This window comes from Anabrus simplex, chromosome 11 (assembly GCF_040414725.1).
Source record: "Anabrus simplex isolate iqAnaSimp1 chromosome 11, ASM4041472v1, whole genome shotgun sequence".
NCBI lineage: Eukaryota > Metazoa > Arthropoda > Insecta > Orthoptera > Tettigoniidae > Anabrus > Anabrus simplex.
The window spans coordinates 126,126,235-126,141,719 of record NC_090275.1 but is presented as its reverse complement, the minus strand read 5'-3'; the positions used below and the strand labels follow the sequence as shown (position 1 = coordinate 126,141,719).

Sequence of the window (15,485 nt, the reverse complement as noted above, 5' to 3'; positions counted from 1 at the left end):
CGTTGTTTAAGGAATTCCCATGGTTGTGCTCCTCTCCAGCTCTACAGAAGTTGTTTTGTTGGCCCTGCTTGCTTTTTAGCAATAAAAATAACGTTGGGAATAAAGAAGGATTTTCAGCCCTTTTGGACATAACACGTTCTTTACATAAGCACTCAGACTCGGCAGAACATATAAAATGCCAGCTAGATTTGAAGACTTCGGAAGGCAAATGCTAGACTACATATTGTACAGTTCAATGAAAATGTACGTTTAAACAGGCTTTTCCTTCAGTTGGTAATTGATGCAGTGCTCTATTTAAGTAAGCAAGAACTAGATTCCGTGGTCATGACGAAACATTACATTCAGTAAATTGTGGTAATTTTAAGGAATTGTTAACATTGCTGGTATCAAGGAGCCCTGCAGTATTCTAAAGTGTGTTTAGTGGCGAATCAAAGAGTCGAGAAAAAATTACATTTTTATTCCATTTTAGCCGGCTGAACTACGAATTATTAGAATTGTTAAAAAAATTGTACGAGCCCCGTTATCCTATCAGCTAGCTCTTTAGTTATTTTATTTAATTATTAGCGGAAATACGTACAAAATGTCGTTCGTCGCTGCTAACCGATTTGCATAGCGCATCATTAAGTAGTGTGCTATGAAAGGGGGTAGCAGAGATCAAGAACACTGAGGTATGATGTCGCGCGCAATCATCCTGCTGGCAGTCTCTTATAATAATAATGTTATTTGCTTTACGTCCCACTAACTACTTTTGCGGTTTCCGGAGACGCCGAGGTGCCGGAATTTTGTCCGGCAGGACTTCTTTTACGTGCCAGTAAATCTACCGACACGAGGCTGACGTAATTGAGCACCTTTAAATACCACCAGACTGAGCCGGGATCGAACCTGCCAAATTGGGGTCAGAAGGCCAGCGCCTCAACCGTCTGAGCCACTCAGCCCGGCAGGCAGTCTCTTTTTTTGTCTTTTAGTTTCTTTGTGTGTAGTCAAATACTAAATGATTTTTAATTGTATAATCACGCCAGTAGTATAATAGGACAGTTCGGCCGCCACCTCCTCCTCTGGCTCTCGGGAGAGGCCTCCACCTCCCGCGGGAAATTTGAATTTTGGCGGGAAATTTGAATATTGGCGCGAGATTTGAATTTGTAAACAAAGACACGTGCTTTTTGACAGCTGTCATCGACAACAACGCATCGCTAACCTCACTGCTGCCATCTTGACGGGCCTAAACCTCAGTGGTACCAACTTAACCTAACTAGCGCGAGGTAAACAAAGCCACGTGTTTTTTGACAGCCACGTGCTTTTTGACAGACAACAACGCATCGCTAACCTCAGTACTGCCATCTTGACGGGCCTAAACCTCAGTAGTACCAACTTAACCTAACTAGCGCGAGGTAAACAAATCCACGTGTTTTTTGACAGCCACGTGCTTTTTGACAGACAACAACGCATCGCTAACCTCAGTACTACCATCTTGACCGGCCTAAACCTTAGTGGTACCAACTTAACCTCACTAGCGCGAGATTTGAATTTGTAAACAAATCCACGTGCTTTTTGACAGCTGTCATCCGCCATATTTAAACTACAGAGCACCGTGCTGCCCTCTTTATCGCAGTAGCTGCAAATTCGTCACCTGTCATCCGCAGTGCTGCCATCTTGGCGGGCCTAAACCTTAGTGCTACCAACTTAACCTCACTAGCGCGAGATTTGAATCGGTAAACAAATCCACGTGCTTTTTTGACAGCTGTCATCCGCCATCTTTAATCTATAGAGCACAGTGCTGCCCTCTTTACCTACTTACCTTTGAAATGTGGTGGCGGATAATTTGAAAAATGCTTTTTGACAGCAGCCATCTTTAAACCAGAGAGCACCGTGCTGCCCTCTTTAGCTAGATACCTTTGAAATGTGGTGGCAGGCAATTCCACGTGACAGCAGCCATCTTTGAGCACCGTGCTGCCCTCTTTGTGGCGGTGGCAAATTCTACGTGCTCTTCTTTGGAAACAAACTCACGTGCTTGTTTCTGACAGCTGTCGTCCGCCATCTTGCATCACAAACCTCAGTGCTGCACCCTTTAGCTAGATACCTTTGAAATGTGGTGGCGGGCAATTTGAAAAATTCGACGTGCTTTTTCTTCACAGCAGCTATCTTTAGACAATAGCGGCTATACATAAGCTGTTAAGGCCTCCTCTTATGTCACGGCATAGCTCTATCGAACAAGTTTAAACCTGCATCGGGATAGCTATACTGAGAGTCAACTCAAGACCTTAGCAGTCCCTTTGATGTTAGTCAGACTTCTGGTCGGTGAAAAGGCTTCCGCAGCGCCAAATAGTTACCTAGGTTTGTTACTTGTTCCTGAAGTCAGGAGCTTTCTTCAGTTTGGTTAGATATTCTGGTGAACTGACTTGATGAATTAAAATTTTTGCCCTGTATAAATATGGAAAATATATCACAGGTTGTATGTTATTCGGGTTCGTTACCAACTCTTATATTTCATACGTAGATGGCTGTGAATAGTTATTGTTCTCAGTGGTGTATGTAGCAAATTAATAATAATTTAATATAATATTGATATCTTATTGCACTGTGTACTTAGTAAGTTTGTTCGAGTTCATTCCACTGTTAAGTTCGCATAATATCTGGAACGTTGAAGATGGATCCAAGAAAACTGTTGGCAATACTGGCTGCAACAGCGTGTTCACTGTTCAGTATTCATAATGGCTGCCAGCTGTGAGCAAGACGTGTGTGATGCTGTGACGCTTGAGTCCCCTGTGAAATACTTTAAAGCTAACAAAAGTAGAGGAAAATAAAGTAGAAAATCTAAACCAAATTGTTTTAAACGTTTACAGTAGCCTACGAGATTAGAATCCACTGTGGACTGTGGAAGACGTGAAAAAGTCCGCGCAGCTGATCGGCGCTTCTGTGTACAGTGTTGACGCCGCTCGCTTGGAATGGAAAATCCAAGTCTCCAGGGAAAGAACGATGTGTCAGCTCAGCACTCGCCGTAAATAAAACAGGAAGGGCCTTAACACGGTATGGGAATAGGATCCTTGGCGTATTCGATAATAATAATAATAATAATAATAATAATAATAATAATAATAATAATAATAATAATAATAATGTGTACTTTACTTTATATTCGCAACCGCCCTCTACCTACAGAAAGGTTGTCATGAGAGGATCATGGGTTCGTTTTTACCTTCCGAATGACGAGACTACAATATTTACAACATTCCTGGAAGCATTGTATTTTTAATCCCACTCACCGGTGGGGTTTTCAGTTTTTTTAACTATGAGAAACTGCTACTGACAGTCGTTGCACGAGAGCGGAATCGTATACGTATGTTGTAAGTCTCCATGTGCCTCACACAAATCGCATTATGAAACAAAAATAATTCTTGCTTCTCTTGCCTCGGAATTCGTCAGTAATCTGTAGGTTTTACATGGTCAATTAAGGAATAAATAGGTATGGTACTATGCCATACTTTTGATTTGCGACCTTTATCGGCATCTCTGTCTTATGTTATTGGAGTATTAACTGAGTATTCACATATTTAAATATTGCTCCGGCCACAAAATTCTAAGGATCGGGTCGCAAGTCATACAAGGATTCCAAACTGGAATAATATTTATGAACATAAGTTCCAACATATGGCATATAATCATTTCTCAGGGTAAAAATTCGCTTCGTTGTTCCCATATGCATTAAATAAATCGCGGATTCCGTTGAAGAGTCGCCGTCCGTTGAAACATTCATACCATATCCTTATGTCAAAAGAAATTATCCGAACCTCACCTAATATTCAGCGAAAGCTAACTCAATAATTCCGTATACTATCCTACTACTACCTACTTAAAGAATAGAAATGCAAAATCAAATCTATATCTAATTTAATAGCATGCTAATGTATAATAAAATTGAATAACATATCTTCATTGGCAATAACGAAAGGAAAATCATGGAATTATAAGTATCATTCTCAAAGTGCTTGGTTTCCGGGATAAACATATTTGAAAGATCTTTAAATCTTCAACATATTTGCTTACATATTTGTTAAATATCAAAATATACCATATCTTCCATGTTTAAATTCATATAAGGGGAAAAATAGGGATCAGAACTTTATTAAACCAAGGAGGAGTGGAATATCTTTCATTTAATGTTGTTTGGAATTTTCTTTGGGGCATAAGTTAAGTTTCATTTGGGTTTTCGGTCTATTTGACCAAAATTTACTTGGACACATGTTTGGATTCTTGTTTGTGACTCACCACGTTACGAGATAAGCATTAGCATGTTTAAATATGGGTTCAAAACACCCATACAGTTACCAATATTCCTATCATAACCCAAAATGAATAAATTAAATCAGTACATCACCATATGTACAAAATAAACCAAATAACATTAGTACAGAGTGCCATAGATTTGATGGTACGTCATTCTAACCTGCGAAAATCGTGCCATACAGTCCTAGTCATGTGCCAATATATTTACATACTCCCAAATATTTCTTCGCTGTGCCATAGTTTCGATAAAGCAAACCGTACTCCGTATAAGCGCTAACGTGATGACCTTCAAATACGTAAATGTGCGAGATTCCATTCTATTCCCAAATATATATAACGTAATGCATAACATGCGTAACCTCTCCATATCCTCCTCTGAAAGTTACAACGAAACACATACTGCTTGGCTCGAGACATGCATTCAACTCAACATGGCCTATATTCTTTACTTGCAGTGCTAACTCAAATCTAAATATAATATGTAACACAGGAGTTCGCATTTCAGTTATCTATCCCATTCTTAAATAACGAACAGAAACATATCTCCTCATTCTACTTATAACATGCCACATTAACATTTCATTTCCTTTATATATATATATCATCATTCGATTCCACTAAAATAACCTCTGTGTTACGGACGCAATATTCAATAACCTGATTATTCTCTTATACACTGCAACTTCGTAATAATTCAAACACTCCTTTACCATATTATTATCGTACTGGCCATGATTGGTATACATACTGACCTGAAGTTCTAGGTTACGTCTTATATCTCGCTTATATTTATACATCCATAACTGGTTAAACGCTTCACGGTCTACACGTATTAATTGGCACAAAACATGCACAAATACTCAATCAGATCTAGTTTCCAATAACCTTAAAATTATCACATTAGCACTGTAGTTATATAGCATAAAATAGCACATTTCATCGGCTAATAATTGGCATTTATATTCATATATCCTTTCATTGGCACTTGATCTCTAATATCTAGCACTCCTGTACACCTATAAATATTTTTCATCAATTGATTTGAAATTCATTACGATGCAACTCATAATACTTATCTCGTAACGGGATTTTGCTGCTGGATCTTTGCTGGACTACGGCATCTTGGAGTAGGCAACCACTGCGATCCGAAGATTACGTCATCTGCGGCTTCGGCTTGGGTTTTGGCTTGAGCTAATCAGTCTTGAGCAAACATTCCTTCTGTTTAAGCTGAGTCCATCTTGTCACCAGTCATCATGCAATCATAAAAGAACAAATACATAGTAGAATTCATAGTATACTGGTGAATAATAGGCAATTCAATTCGCAATATTTGTTTTTGGAAATTCGTGTTAGACGAAAATATTCTTTTCTTTAAATTTATAGATTTCTCTAATTTGGCCTATTCCTTGCTCTTTCTTTTGCTTAAACAGATATTGTCTCCCTCCTGGAAACAATAAATTGTGCCGCTATGGTACTAATTTCGGTAACGTGTAACTCGGCTGAAGCTTCCTTTCCGTTTCTGAATTCAGGTCTCACAGTAACGAATCTTTCTTTCAAATCTACTCTTTTTCTGCCTTATGTTCTTGCAGATATAGTCTTCTATTCTGTTAATATACTAATACTTTCGTATTTGACATTGCGTTGATCCTTTTTAAATCTATCTATAAACCGTGCAACTTCCCTTCAACTTGTAACTCTATGTCCACAAAGTAGTCAAGAATCGTTCTCTTTCAAATTTTTTTTGTCCATCATTATTTAATTCTTGAAATTCTTTTCCCTTGCGGCCGGGCGATATCGATTTATTAGATCACTACTCTGTGTACTTGCACCTGAAGCTATTGTCCGCCATCTTTGTCCACTGTTTACATGACATTCACGGCCGCTAATGTAACGTAATGGTACAGTACGTAATCAAAGTACAGCTATGTGAAAGGCAGTGATTTCTTTTGATGCTTCACTATTTCAGAATGAAGTACTGTACTTGTCAGATGGACGCACGGCGTTAATGATAAGCTGGTTGTGGCGGAGATGGAGAACGGGACGAGACGGGAAGGGGGAACAGGGGACGTGCTCACGTGCGGAAGGATACTTTTCCTAAGCTCTTGACTTGAATTTCAGTATAGAGTAAGCACGTGCTGCAGTGATGACGTCATTAAGCATGTTTAGACTTGCAAATCACAAAAGAAACGTAACAAAGCACGTGCTGCAGTGATGACGTCATTAAGCATGTTTAGACTTGCAAATCACAAAAGAAACGTAACAAGACTAGAATCGAACACTGCACTCTATGCCGTGAACTTTATCATGTGATCGGAACATTGATTGAAGTGTTTAGAACACTAAATAAGTAATCAAGACTAAAATAGAACACTGTACTCGATACATGTGTTAAGAACATGTCAGGGGATACCTTTGTTCTAAGAAGATTAGATTACCGCACATTCCTTGTAGGGAAAATAGGCAAAAAGGGCTAATGGACAAAATGGCTAATGGGAAAAAGGGCTAATGGGCTAAAGGGCTAATAGGCAAAAGGGCTAAAGGGCTAAAGGAGCAACAACCTCATCCATCGCTATCAGCAAGAACGCTTGTACTTTGTTAAGTGTAGAAAATTAATCTTTATTTGTAAATGGTTTCATGTTCAGAACAAGGAATGGAACCTAGGGGTTACGTCTTACCAAATAAAATCCCCGAGGTGCGATGTTTTACGTTTTTCGAACTAGTGTTTGGAACACTGAACTTTTCAAGATGATAGCAGAGAGTTTAGCAATGTTCTGTTGTTGGATTTTAAATTCCGCGCTACAACATGCATAAGGTGGCAGCCTTGAGGTTTACCGCCGTAAAGATGACAAGAGTGAGGTTTAAAGATAGATGCTGTGAAGAAAAAGCACGTCGAATTTTTCAAATTGCCCGCCACCACATTTCAAAGGTATGAGGTTTAGTGCTGTAAAAATACCTGCACGATGCAAAGCTAGCTTTCTTCATCAGAGCAGCCACCATCTTGTGTGAGCACCTCTAGGCCGTATCATAAACAGCTGTGTATAGTCATCGTCTTGTCGCTGCTACCTCCCGCAAGCACCCCTAGGGCGTCTCATAAGAGCAGCAGCCATCTTGTGTAAGCACTCTTAAGCTGTCTCATAAGAAGCTATGTATAGCCGACATCTTGTAGAAATAGATAGCTGCCAATTCCAAAGGGCCTAAGTGGGAATCGAACCGTCGATCTCATCATTAGACTATGTTTTTCTTATGTTATCATGTTCCTGATACTGCCAACCTAGGTATTAGGTAGAAAATTTTGTCCGTTTTGCTCTACGATGCACCGTTTTCGAGATATTTAACATTTTGCATTTAAGCCCCAAATTTAATGAATCGAACTGGCACGACACGTTAGCCTCTAAGCTAGCTTTCTTCATAAGAGCAGCAGCCATCTTGCGCAAGCACCCTTAAGGCGTCTCATAAGGAGTCGTGTATAGCCGCCATCTTGCGCAAGCATCCTTAGGGTGTCTCTAGCCATCTTGTGCAAGGCCCCTTAAGCCAGCTCGTAAGAGCAACCGCCATCTTGCGCAAGCATCCCTAGTGCGTCTCATAAGGAGCCTTGTATAACCGCCATCTTGCGCAAGCATCCCAAGGGAGTCTCATAAGAACCTATGTATAGCGGCCATCTTGCATAAGCACCTGTAAGGAGTCATGTATAGCCACCATCTTGTGCGGCTGCTGTAGAATTTTTCTTTTTAAATTACCCGCCACCATATTTCAAAAGTATGTACCTAAGGAGTGTAGCACTGAGGTTTGCGATGTAAGATGGCGGATGACAGCTGACAAAAAGCGCGTGAGTTTGTTTACTAAACAAGAGCAGGTGGAATTTTTCAATTTGCCGCCACCACATTTCAAAGGTATCTAGCTAAGGATGGCAGCACGGTGCTCTCTTGATTAAAGATGGCGGATGACAGCTAACAGAACTTTTCAAATTGCCCGCTACTACATGTCATAAAGAGGGAAGCACGGTGTTCTGTGGATTAAAGATGGCGGATGACAGCTGACGAAATTGCCCGCATGATAGCAGCACAGTGCTCTATTGATTAAAGATGGCGGATGAGAGCTGTCAAAAAAGCACGTGGCTTTGTTTCCAAACAAGAGCACATAGAATTTGCCGCCACCACATTTCAAAAGTATATAGCTAAATAGTGCAGCACTGAGGTTTGTGATGCAAGATGGCGGATGACAGCTGTCAGAAAAAAGCACGTGAGTTTGTTTCCAAACAAGAGCACGTGGAATTTGCCACCGCCACAAAGCGGGCAGCACGGTGCTCTCTTGATTAGAGATGGCTGCTGTCACGTGGAATTGCCTGCCACCACATTTCAAAGGTATCTAGCTAAAGAGGGCAGCACGGTGCTCTCTGGATTAAAGATGGCTGCTGTCAAAAAGCATTTTTCAAATTATCCGCCACCACATTTCAAAGTTAAGTAGCTAAAGAGGGGCAGCACTGTGCTCTGTAGATTATTTTTTTGCTAGGGGCTTTACGTCGCACCGACACAGATAGGTCTTATGGCGACGATGGGATAGGAAAGGCCTAGGAGTTGGAAGGAAGCGGCCGTGGCCTTAATTAAGGTACAGCCCCAGCATTTGCCTGGTGTGAAAACTGGAAACCACGGAAAACCATCTTCAGGGCTGCCGATAGTGGGATTCGAACCTACTATCTCCCGGATGCAAGCTCACAGCCGCGCGCCTCTACGCGCACGGCCAACTCGCCCGGTGCTCTATAGATTAAAGATGGCGGATGACAGCTCGCGCTTGTGAGGTTAAGTTGGTACCACTGAGGTTTAGGCCCGTCAAGATGGCAGCAGTGATGTTAGCGATGCGTTGTTGTCTGTCAAAAAGCACGTGGCTGTCAAAAAAACACGTGGTTTTGTTTACAAATTCAAATCTCGCGCTTGTGAGGTTAAGTTGGTACCACTGAGGTTTAGGCCCGTCAAGATGGCAGCAGTGAGGTCAGCGATGCGTTGTTGTCGATGACAGCTGTCAAAAAGCACGTGGCTTTGTTTACAAATTCAAATCTCGCGCCAAAATTCAAATTTCCCGCCAAAATTAAAATTTCCCGCGGGAGGTGGAGGCCTCTCCCGAGAGCCGGAGGAGGAGTTGGCCGCCGAACTGTCCTATTATACTACTCACGCCGCAGTAGTACACATGCATAGTGTTCCTCTGTAGTCTAGTATTGAATCAACATCTCAAAAACTGTTAGTACCGCACTTAACCTTCACCTCTCTGTGAAAATTCGCCCACGTTGTAGCTTTTCTTCCAGTTTACATGTCCCCCGCCGCCCGCTACATCCCAATAACCCGGGTACTTTTTGTTTCAACCCCGCCCTCCCCCCCCCCCCCCGCTATATCCCAATAACCCGAGTACTTTTTTGTTTCGCCCCTCCCCCCCACTTTTAATTCCCAATGCCGCTACTGCATTTCAGAATACATCGATGATTTCGTAAAAACAGAATTGACGAGTGCTGATTTTTTCCTTTTCAGGTGGACGATACGACAGGTGTCTCAGTGTTCTGTAATTGTGAGGTTTGTGACGGGGCTATAGTGAAACGTTTCTTAGGTTCCCATGATGTAAGTGTTGGCGGATCCTCAGATACTTTGCTTGCTTTACTGAACAAAATTTTGGGACCATTCGATTTCGAGCACAAATTAGGACGGTGTTACGATGGTGCAAGCGTGATGTCTGGCTATTTAAATGGACTCCAGAGAAAGATGAAAGAGAAAGCTCCTCTTGCAGTATTTGTACACTGTTTGGCGCACGGATTAAATTTGGTCTTACAACGGAGTTGTAAAACAATACGAAAGTGTCGTAAATATTTTCATCAATTTCTGGAATACCATCGTTTTTCCATCACTCGGCGAAGAGAACTTACGCCATTTCTGCTGTGTCGGGGACATGCATTCCACTCCTGTCCGCTGGACCTCGAACTCAAAATTATTGAGTGCAATTGTGGATGACTGGGAAAAGCTGAAAGAAGTTTTCGAAAATATAGTTACCAGTGAACAGTCCGGTGACAAATGTATTCTACTTGCCAGAGGCTTTCTTCACGACATGAACAGTTTTGAATTCACTTTTCTGGCAGCAGGGTTTCATGACATTTTTTGTTTTACTGATATTCTTTATGATATTTTGCAAAAGAAGTCATTGGATGTGAACTATTGTATATCAAAAATAAGAACAACATGCGATATTCTAAGAAACAAGAGGACCGATGAGCACTTTCTAATTATATTTGAAAAGGCCAGCAAAATGACGGATATGCGCCAAACCCGAGAGTGTAGCACCCTTACTCAGGACGAATGTGTTCAGGTGTATCGAGTTTTACATTTTGAAAATTTGGATAACATTTTGATGGAAATTGATGAGAATTTCGCGACTGTGAAAAAATGAAATTTGTTTGCTTAGCCGATAACACAAAATTTGAAGAATACAACACGTGCTTTCCTTCTAGCGCTCTTGAAAACGTGCAAAATTTCTTTGGATCTGTGTTTCCCAAGATGCATCGCTTAAGAAACGAACTCTATTTTGTATGCCGATGAAAAGAACAGACATGTTTCTACTGAAAAGATGTTCCAAATGCTTCACGAAGATAGACATTTTTAGGAACGCTTATAAATTCTTCTCCCTTATTCTGTCCATCTCATCTACTACTGCGGCAATGGAAAGAAGCTTTTCTTGCCTAAAACGTATAAAAACATACCTTAGAAATGCAGTTTCAGAAGGGAGACTTTCTTATTTGGAGAATATTGCTATTGAGAAAGAAAGTTTTCAGCTTTAAAGGACCGGAGGATCGACTTGATGTACAAAAAATAGGTGAGTTCAATTATTAAGAAAACAATTTATGTAAGTATATATATATATATTTTCTCTACTACTATAACATTCTCGGTTTCTAGCGTCAGTAAACAGCTATGCGTCGTAAATGAAAACACGACAAAATGTCCAGCTCTTCCTGAGGGTGCCGCGCTTCCATAATTGTCTTCCGGTCAGATCTTATCTCTACTTTGCATTGTAGAGCAAAGGCAGCCACATGGTTGCCGCGCTGTGACGTCACACAGCGCTCCGGTCTGTGTACATTTTTGGTCACGTGCTGGACCCTCCACCAGTCACAGGTACGAGGTACGAGTACAAAACAACCAAAAACAACACGTAGTTCCTAAATCTGACACGGGTTATAACTCTTCACCATACTTTACAGCCACGAGCCGCCACTGGTGGGGAAGTGCCTCTAAACTTCCTTCGGGTTAGCTAGAAGGATATATGGCAAAATGAACGAAACTTGTCCTCGTTTCTCTAGCAACGAAGTATTTAGTTTATATTATAATAGAATGACATGTCGTGAATTCAGTGGTGACATGTGCTCAGGTGGCCAGCGGTGGTTCCTAACTGTTACGTATTATGGTTACGTTTTATGTTTTTAGCATAGATCAGTTCTAAAACACGATTTCTCGAAGAAAGGAGAGGAGAGTCTCCCTCAATCATATGATAGAGCACAAAGTTTACGTGTCAGGCCAAACAGAGTAAACTGGAAGCATGCACGAGGCAGTGCGCAGTTAGTCGCGCAGAACACAAATCAAGGCCCTTCCCGAGAGGTATTCCGTAGTAGGAACATAGGAATGAAAGGGGGACACAAACAAAATAAATAACCCAAAGGTATCAGGTTTTAAGAATCATGACATATATTGTAACAACATCTAAGAAGACTTATAAACATGATACATAACAATAATATATCACAAATCTTTGGTATTGGTCAGGTACTGGACACAATGGGCGTACGAGCTAGTGCTTTGAGAGAATTACAGACAGATAACTTGATTTGAATAGTTACAATAGTACCAACATCGTAACAGGGTGGCACCTCGAATATACTTCAAAACAGAAACACTACTAGTAGAATGATATATACAATAAAGATTGGGATAGCAATGCGTATAAACCACCACATTAGTACTTGACAATATTTATCCCCCGGTAACGAATTTGATCACAGTAGAAGAACAAGTTGGCAACAATTTTAAGACTTTTAAATAGTAAGAACACCTATGAAAATTCGCAGACCATTACAAATCTTTTCTAGTGTATTTTAAATTTATCATAGAAGAAGAAGAATACGAAGTAACGAGGGCATATACCGGTAGGAGGAGAGGTAGGGAAAATAGATGAAGAGAAAAAAGATTTTTTTTTTTTTGCTAGGGGCTTTACGTCGCACCGACACAGATAGGTCTTATGGCGACGATGGGAGAGGAAAGGCCTAGGAGTTGGAAGGAAGCGGCCGTGGCCTTAATTAAGGTACAGTCCCAGCATTTGCCTGGTGTGAAAATGGGAAACCACGGAAAACCATCTTCAGGGCTGCCGATAGTGGGATTCGAACCTACTATCTCCCGGATGCAAGCTCACAGCCACGCGCCTCTACGCGCACGGCCAACTCGCCCGGTAGAAAAAAGAAAACAAACCACAGGTAAAGACATTAAGAGTACAGGCAAGGATCAGGCTGGAAAACCCGGTGAAGGTTAAGTTCATTACAACACACGATGTAAAGTTTCAGCTCGCTTATTGGTCCGCCAAGGATAACTCCCCAACCACAGTTGTTAATGTTCACAGAAATGAAAGATGAGCTCCATAATGTAAGTAGTGTCCAAAAGGGGCCGAAATTATTAGAAGCTCAATATACGTAACAAAGTCTGGTGGAGCTACAAGAATATCAACACGAACAAGTAAAATAAAACACGAGTCTGCTCACCCAGCGAGACGTAGACAGTTTCCACAGGTTGAATAAGTCAGCACGGACAATGTAAAACTCCCACTGCTCACATTAGCGTAATACACACACCTGATCAAAGATTGAGGCGAAACGGCAAGTTTATATAGGCCGGCGAGCCAGCCGTGGAACATACGTCAGGGGGTGGCGAGGAGAGGAAGGCAAGCACACACACAGTCGTGAGGCAGACGGATGGTAAACGCAGCAGTCCAATGTCACTACCCGGAAGCGATGAATATGCACAAGGTAAGAAAACATATTTCGGGAGCATGTTACATAACCCGTTAGAAGACAGATCCTCACTTGGACTATGTGTAAGAAAGTGTAGCATCGTGCTCCATAGAATTTTCACCGAGCACGCACAGAACGTTTTGAGCAAGCCTCAGACGTGTGGGAGTAACGGAGTCCCACTTCCATTTGCCAGGCGAGAGACTCCTTGGAAACAAATAGGCCACAAAGAGGGTTAGTCTGGATGTGTGGGAGTTAATGATATTCGGGTAAGGGTGATAGCGAGGAAGATATAATGTGTACTTGACGGGTGTTAAAAGGGTAGGACAGAGTGTGCGCTAGGATTGTTCATCAGAAATACTATTGCACGGAACACTGTTTCTGTTAGGCACGTGCGTGATTGAATAAGTATTAGTGTATTCACCATGTGAGAGTGCAGTTGAGGATGAAGTCCACTTTTATGAAGCAGTGACATGGTAGTCAGGGTAACTGCAAGGATAGAATAGTGCTAATGGGCAATTTCAATGCGAGAGTCCTACATAGAACTGAAGGATACGAAAGGGTAATTGAAAATGTGGGGAAGATATGGAAGCTAATAGGAGTGGGAAGCGTTCTCTGGACTTACCTGCTAGTATAGGATTAGCAGTTACGCACACATTCTTCAAGCATAAGGCTATTCAGCGCTACACATGGGAGAGTCGGGACACCAAATCCATAATAGACTATAATTATCTTAATTGACTTTGAATTCAGGAAATCTGTTAGGAATGTGGGTGGTTTCCGATGGTACATACTGCTATCCGATCTGTACTGAACCAAGAATCTCTAGGCCTAGGATAGACAAAGTGAAATCTGTCTCCAGACGAGTAAGGGTTGGAAATCTCTAGGACGAGGAAATTAGGAGTCCATGGATATGATTAGCGAAAAGTTCCAAATAATGGACAGTAAGCAGGTTCAGGATATAGAAAGAAAATGGGTGGCATACAGCGATACTGTAGTAGAAACAGCAAGGGAATGCCTAGGAACAACTGTATGTGAAGATGGGAAAAGGCGAACTTTTTAGTGGAAAGATAAAATAAACGTAAAAAGAAGAAATGCCTCCAAACGTGGACTGACGCAGACAGAGGGAAACAAATAGTTATTAAATCTAAGAAGAAGTCGTGGGAGTATTGTGGTAATTACCCGGAAAGGCTGGTCAGTACTACAGAATATAAGAAAGGGGAGGCGGGGAATGAATAACGTTTTAGGTAAATCAGGTGAACTCCTAATAGAGCCCAGGGAGAAATTGTGATAGTACATATATCACACCCTTGCACTATATGTAGAAGTGAGAGATATTATTGTCAGTATTTTATTTATGATATTCTATTATTTATTAATATTATACAAACAGTTACAATTGGCTGCCCAGCGTGGAGCTGAATGATTGGTACATCTGTTAGGCTTAGAAGCGTAGGTGCACTTGTCAGATGTGGTTGGAATTCTGCAAACTATGTCAGTGAATTGTTTTATATGTACGTGATATGTATGTTGGAGTATGAAGAAATATTGTAGCGAGTCCAGTATTATAAAATTGAGAAGTAGAGGGGTTGTTAAAGTTGCTGGTACTAAGAATCAGGATAAGAGAGGCCAAAAGAATTCCACCACATTGAGTTTATCTAATTTAAGTGAGAATAGCGAAATGGCTGATAGTAGAAAAGATCAATTGGTAACGATAGGTGAGGAACCGAGTAACCCGTCTCAAACTCAGAATGTAGGGGATCTAGAGGAGGCTTCCATTCGTAGTATACTTCAGTTGCTTCTTAGTAAGAACGAAGAGTTGAAGGGTGAATTGTACAGTAAGATGGATAGTCAGAGTAAGGAGTTAAATTCACTGAGTGTGGAATTAAATGTTGTTAAAAGTAAGATTGATAATCGGAAGCTTGGGAGTTAAATTTAGCGAGTGTTGAATTGTCTAGTAAAATTGATAGTTTAAGTAGTGCTGTGAATGGTAGAATAGAAAAATTAAACAAGAAGTTTGACCATCAAAGCAGGGAAATTCAGAAAGTCAATAATAATGTAGAAGCTCAATGCTTGGAATTGACTGAGAAAAGTTAATGCCGATTTTATGTAGTTACTAAGGAATTTGTTGAAAAAAGCAAGGAATGTGATAAGAGAAAAAAATGTGGAAGATAAAGTCGAA

General features: G+C 41.0%; 1 protein-coding gene across 6 annotated transcripts in view; it reads left to right on the top strand.

Annotated features, from left to right (window-relative positions):
- The window catches only part of LOC136883455 (heme transporter FLVCR2), a 475,112-nt gene that overhangs the window by 149,483 nt on the left and 310,144 nt on the right, over positions 1-15,485 (top strand). The window contains exon 1 of one of the 6 annotated variants that reach the window (XM_068229721.1): positions 13,072-13,321. The exons of 4 other annotated variants lie outside the window; for them this stretch is intronic. In XM_068229721.1, the coding sequence (XP_068085822.1) occupies positions 13,288-13,321 (34 nt within the window). In that variant the 5' untranslated portion in view covers positions 13,072-13,287. Of the gene's footprint in view, positions 1-13,071; positions 13,322-15,485 lie in introns of those variants that run through there. One more of the 6 variants, XM_068229720.1, reaches the window with a different exon arrangement.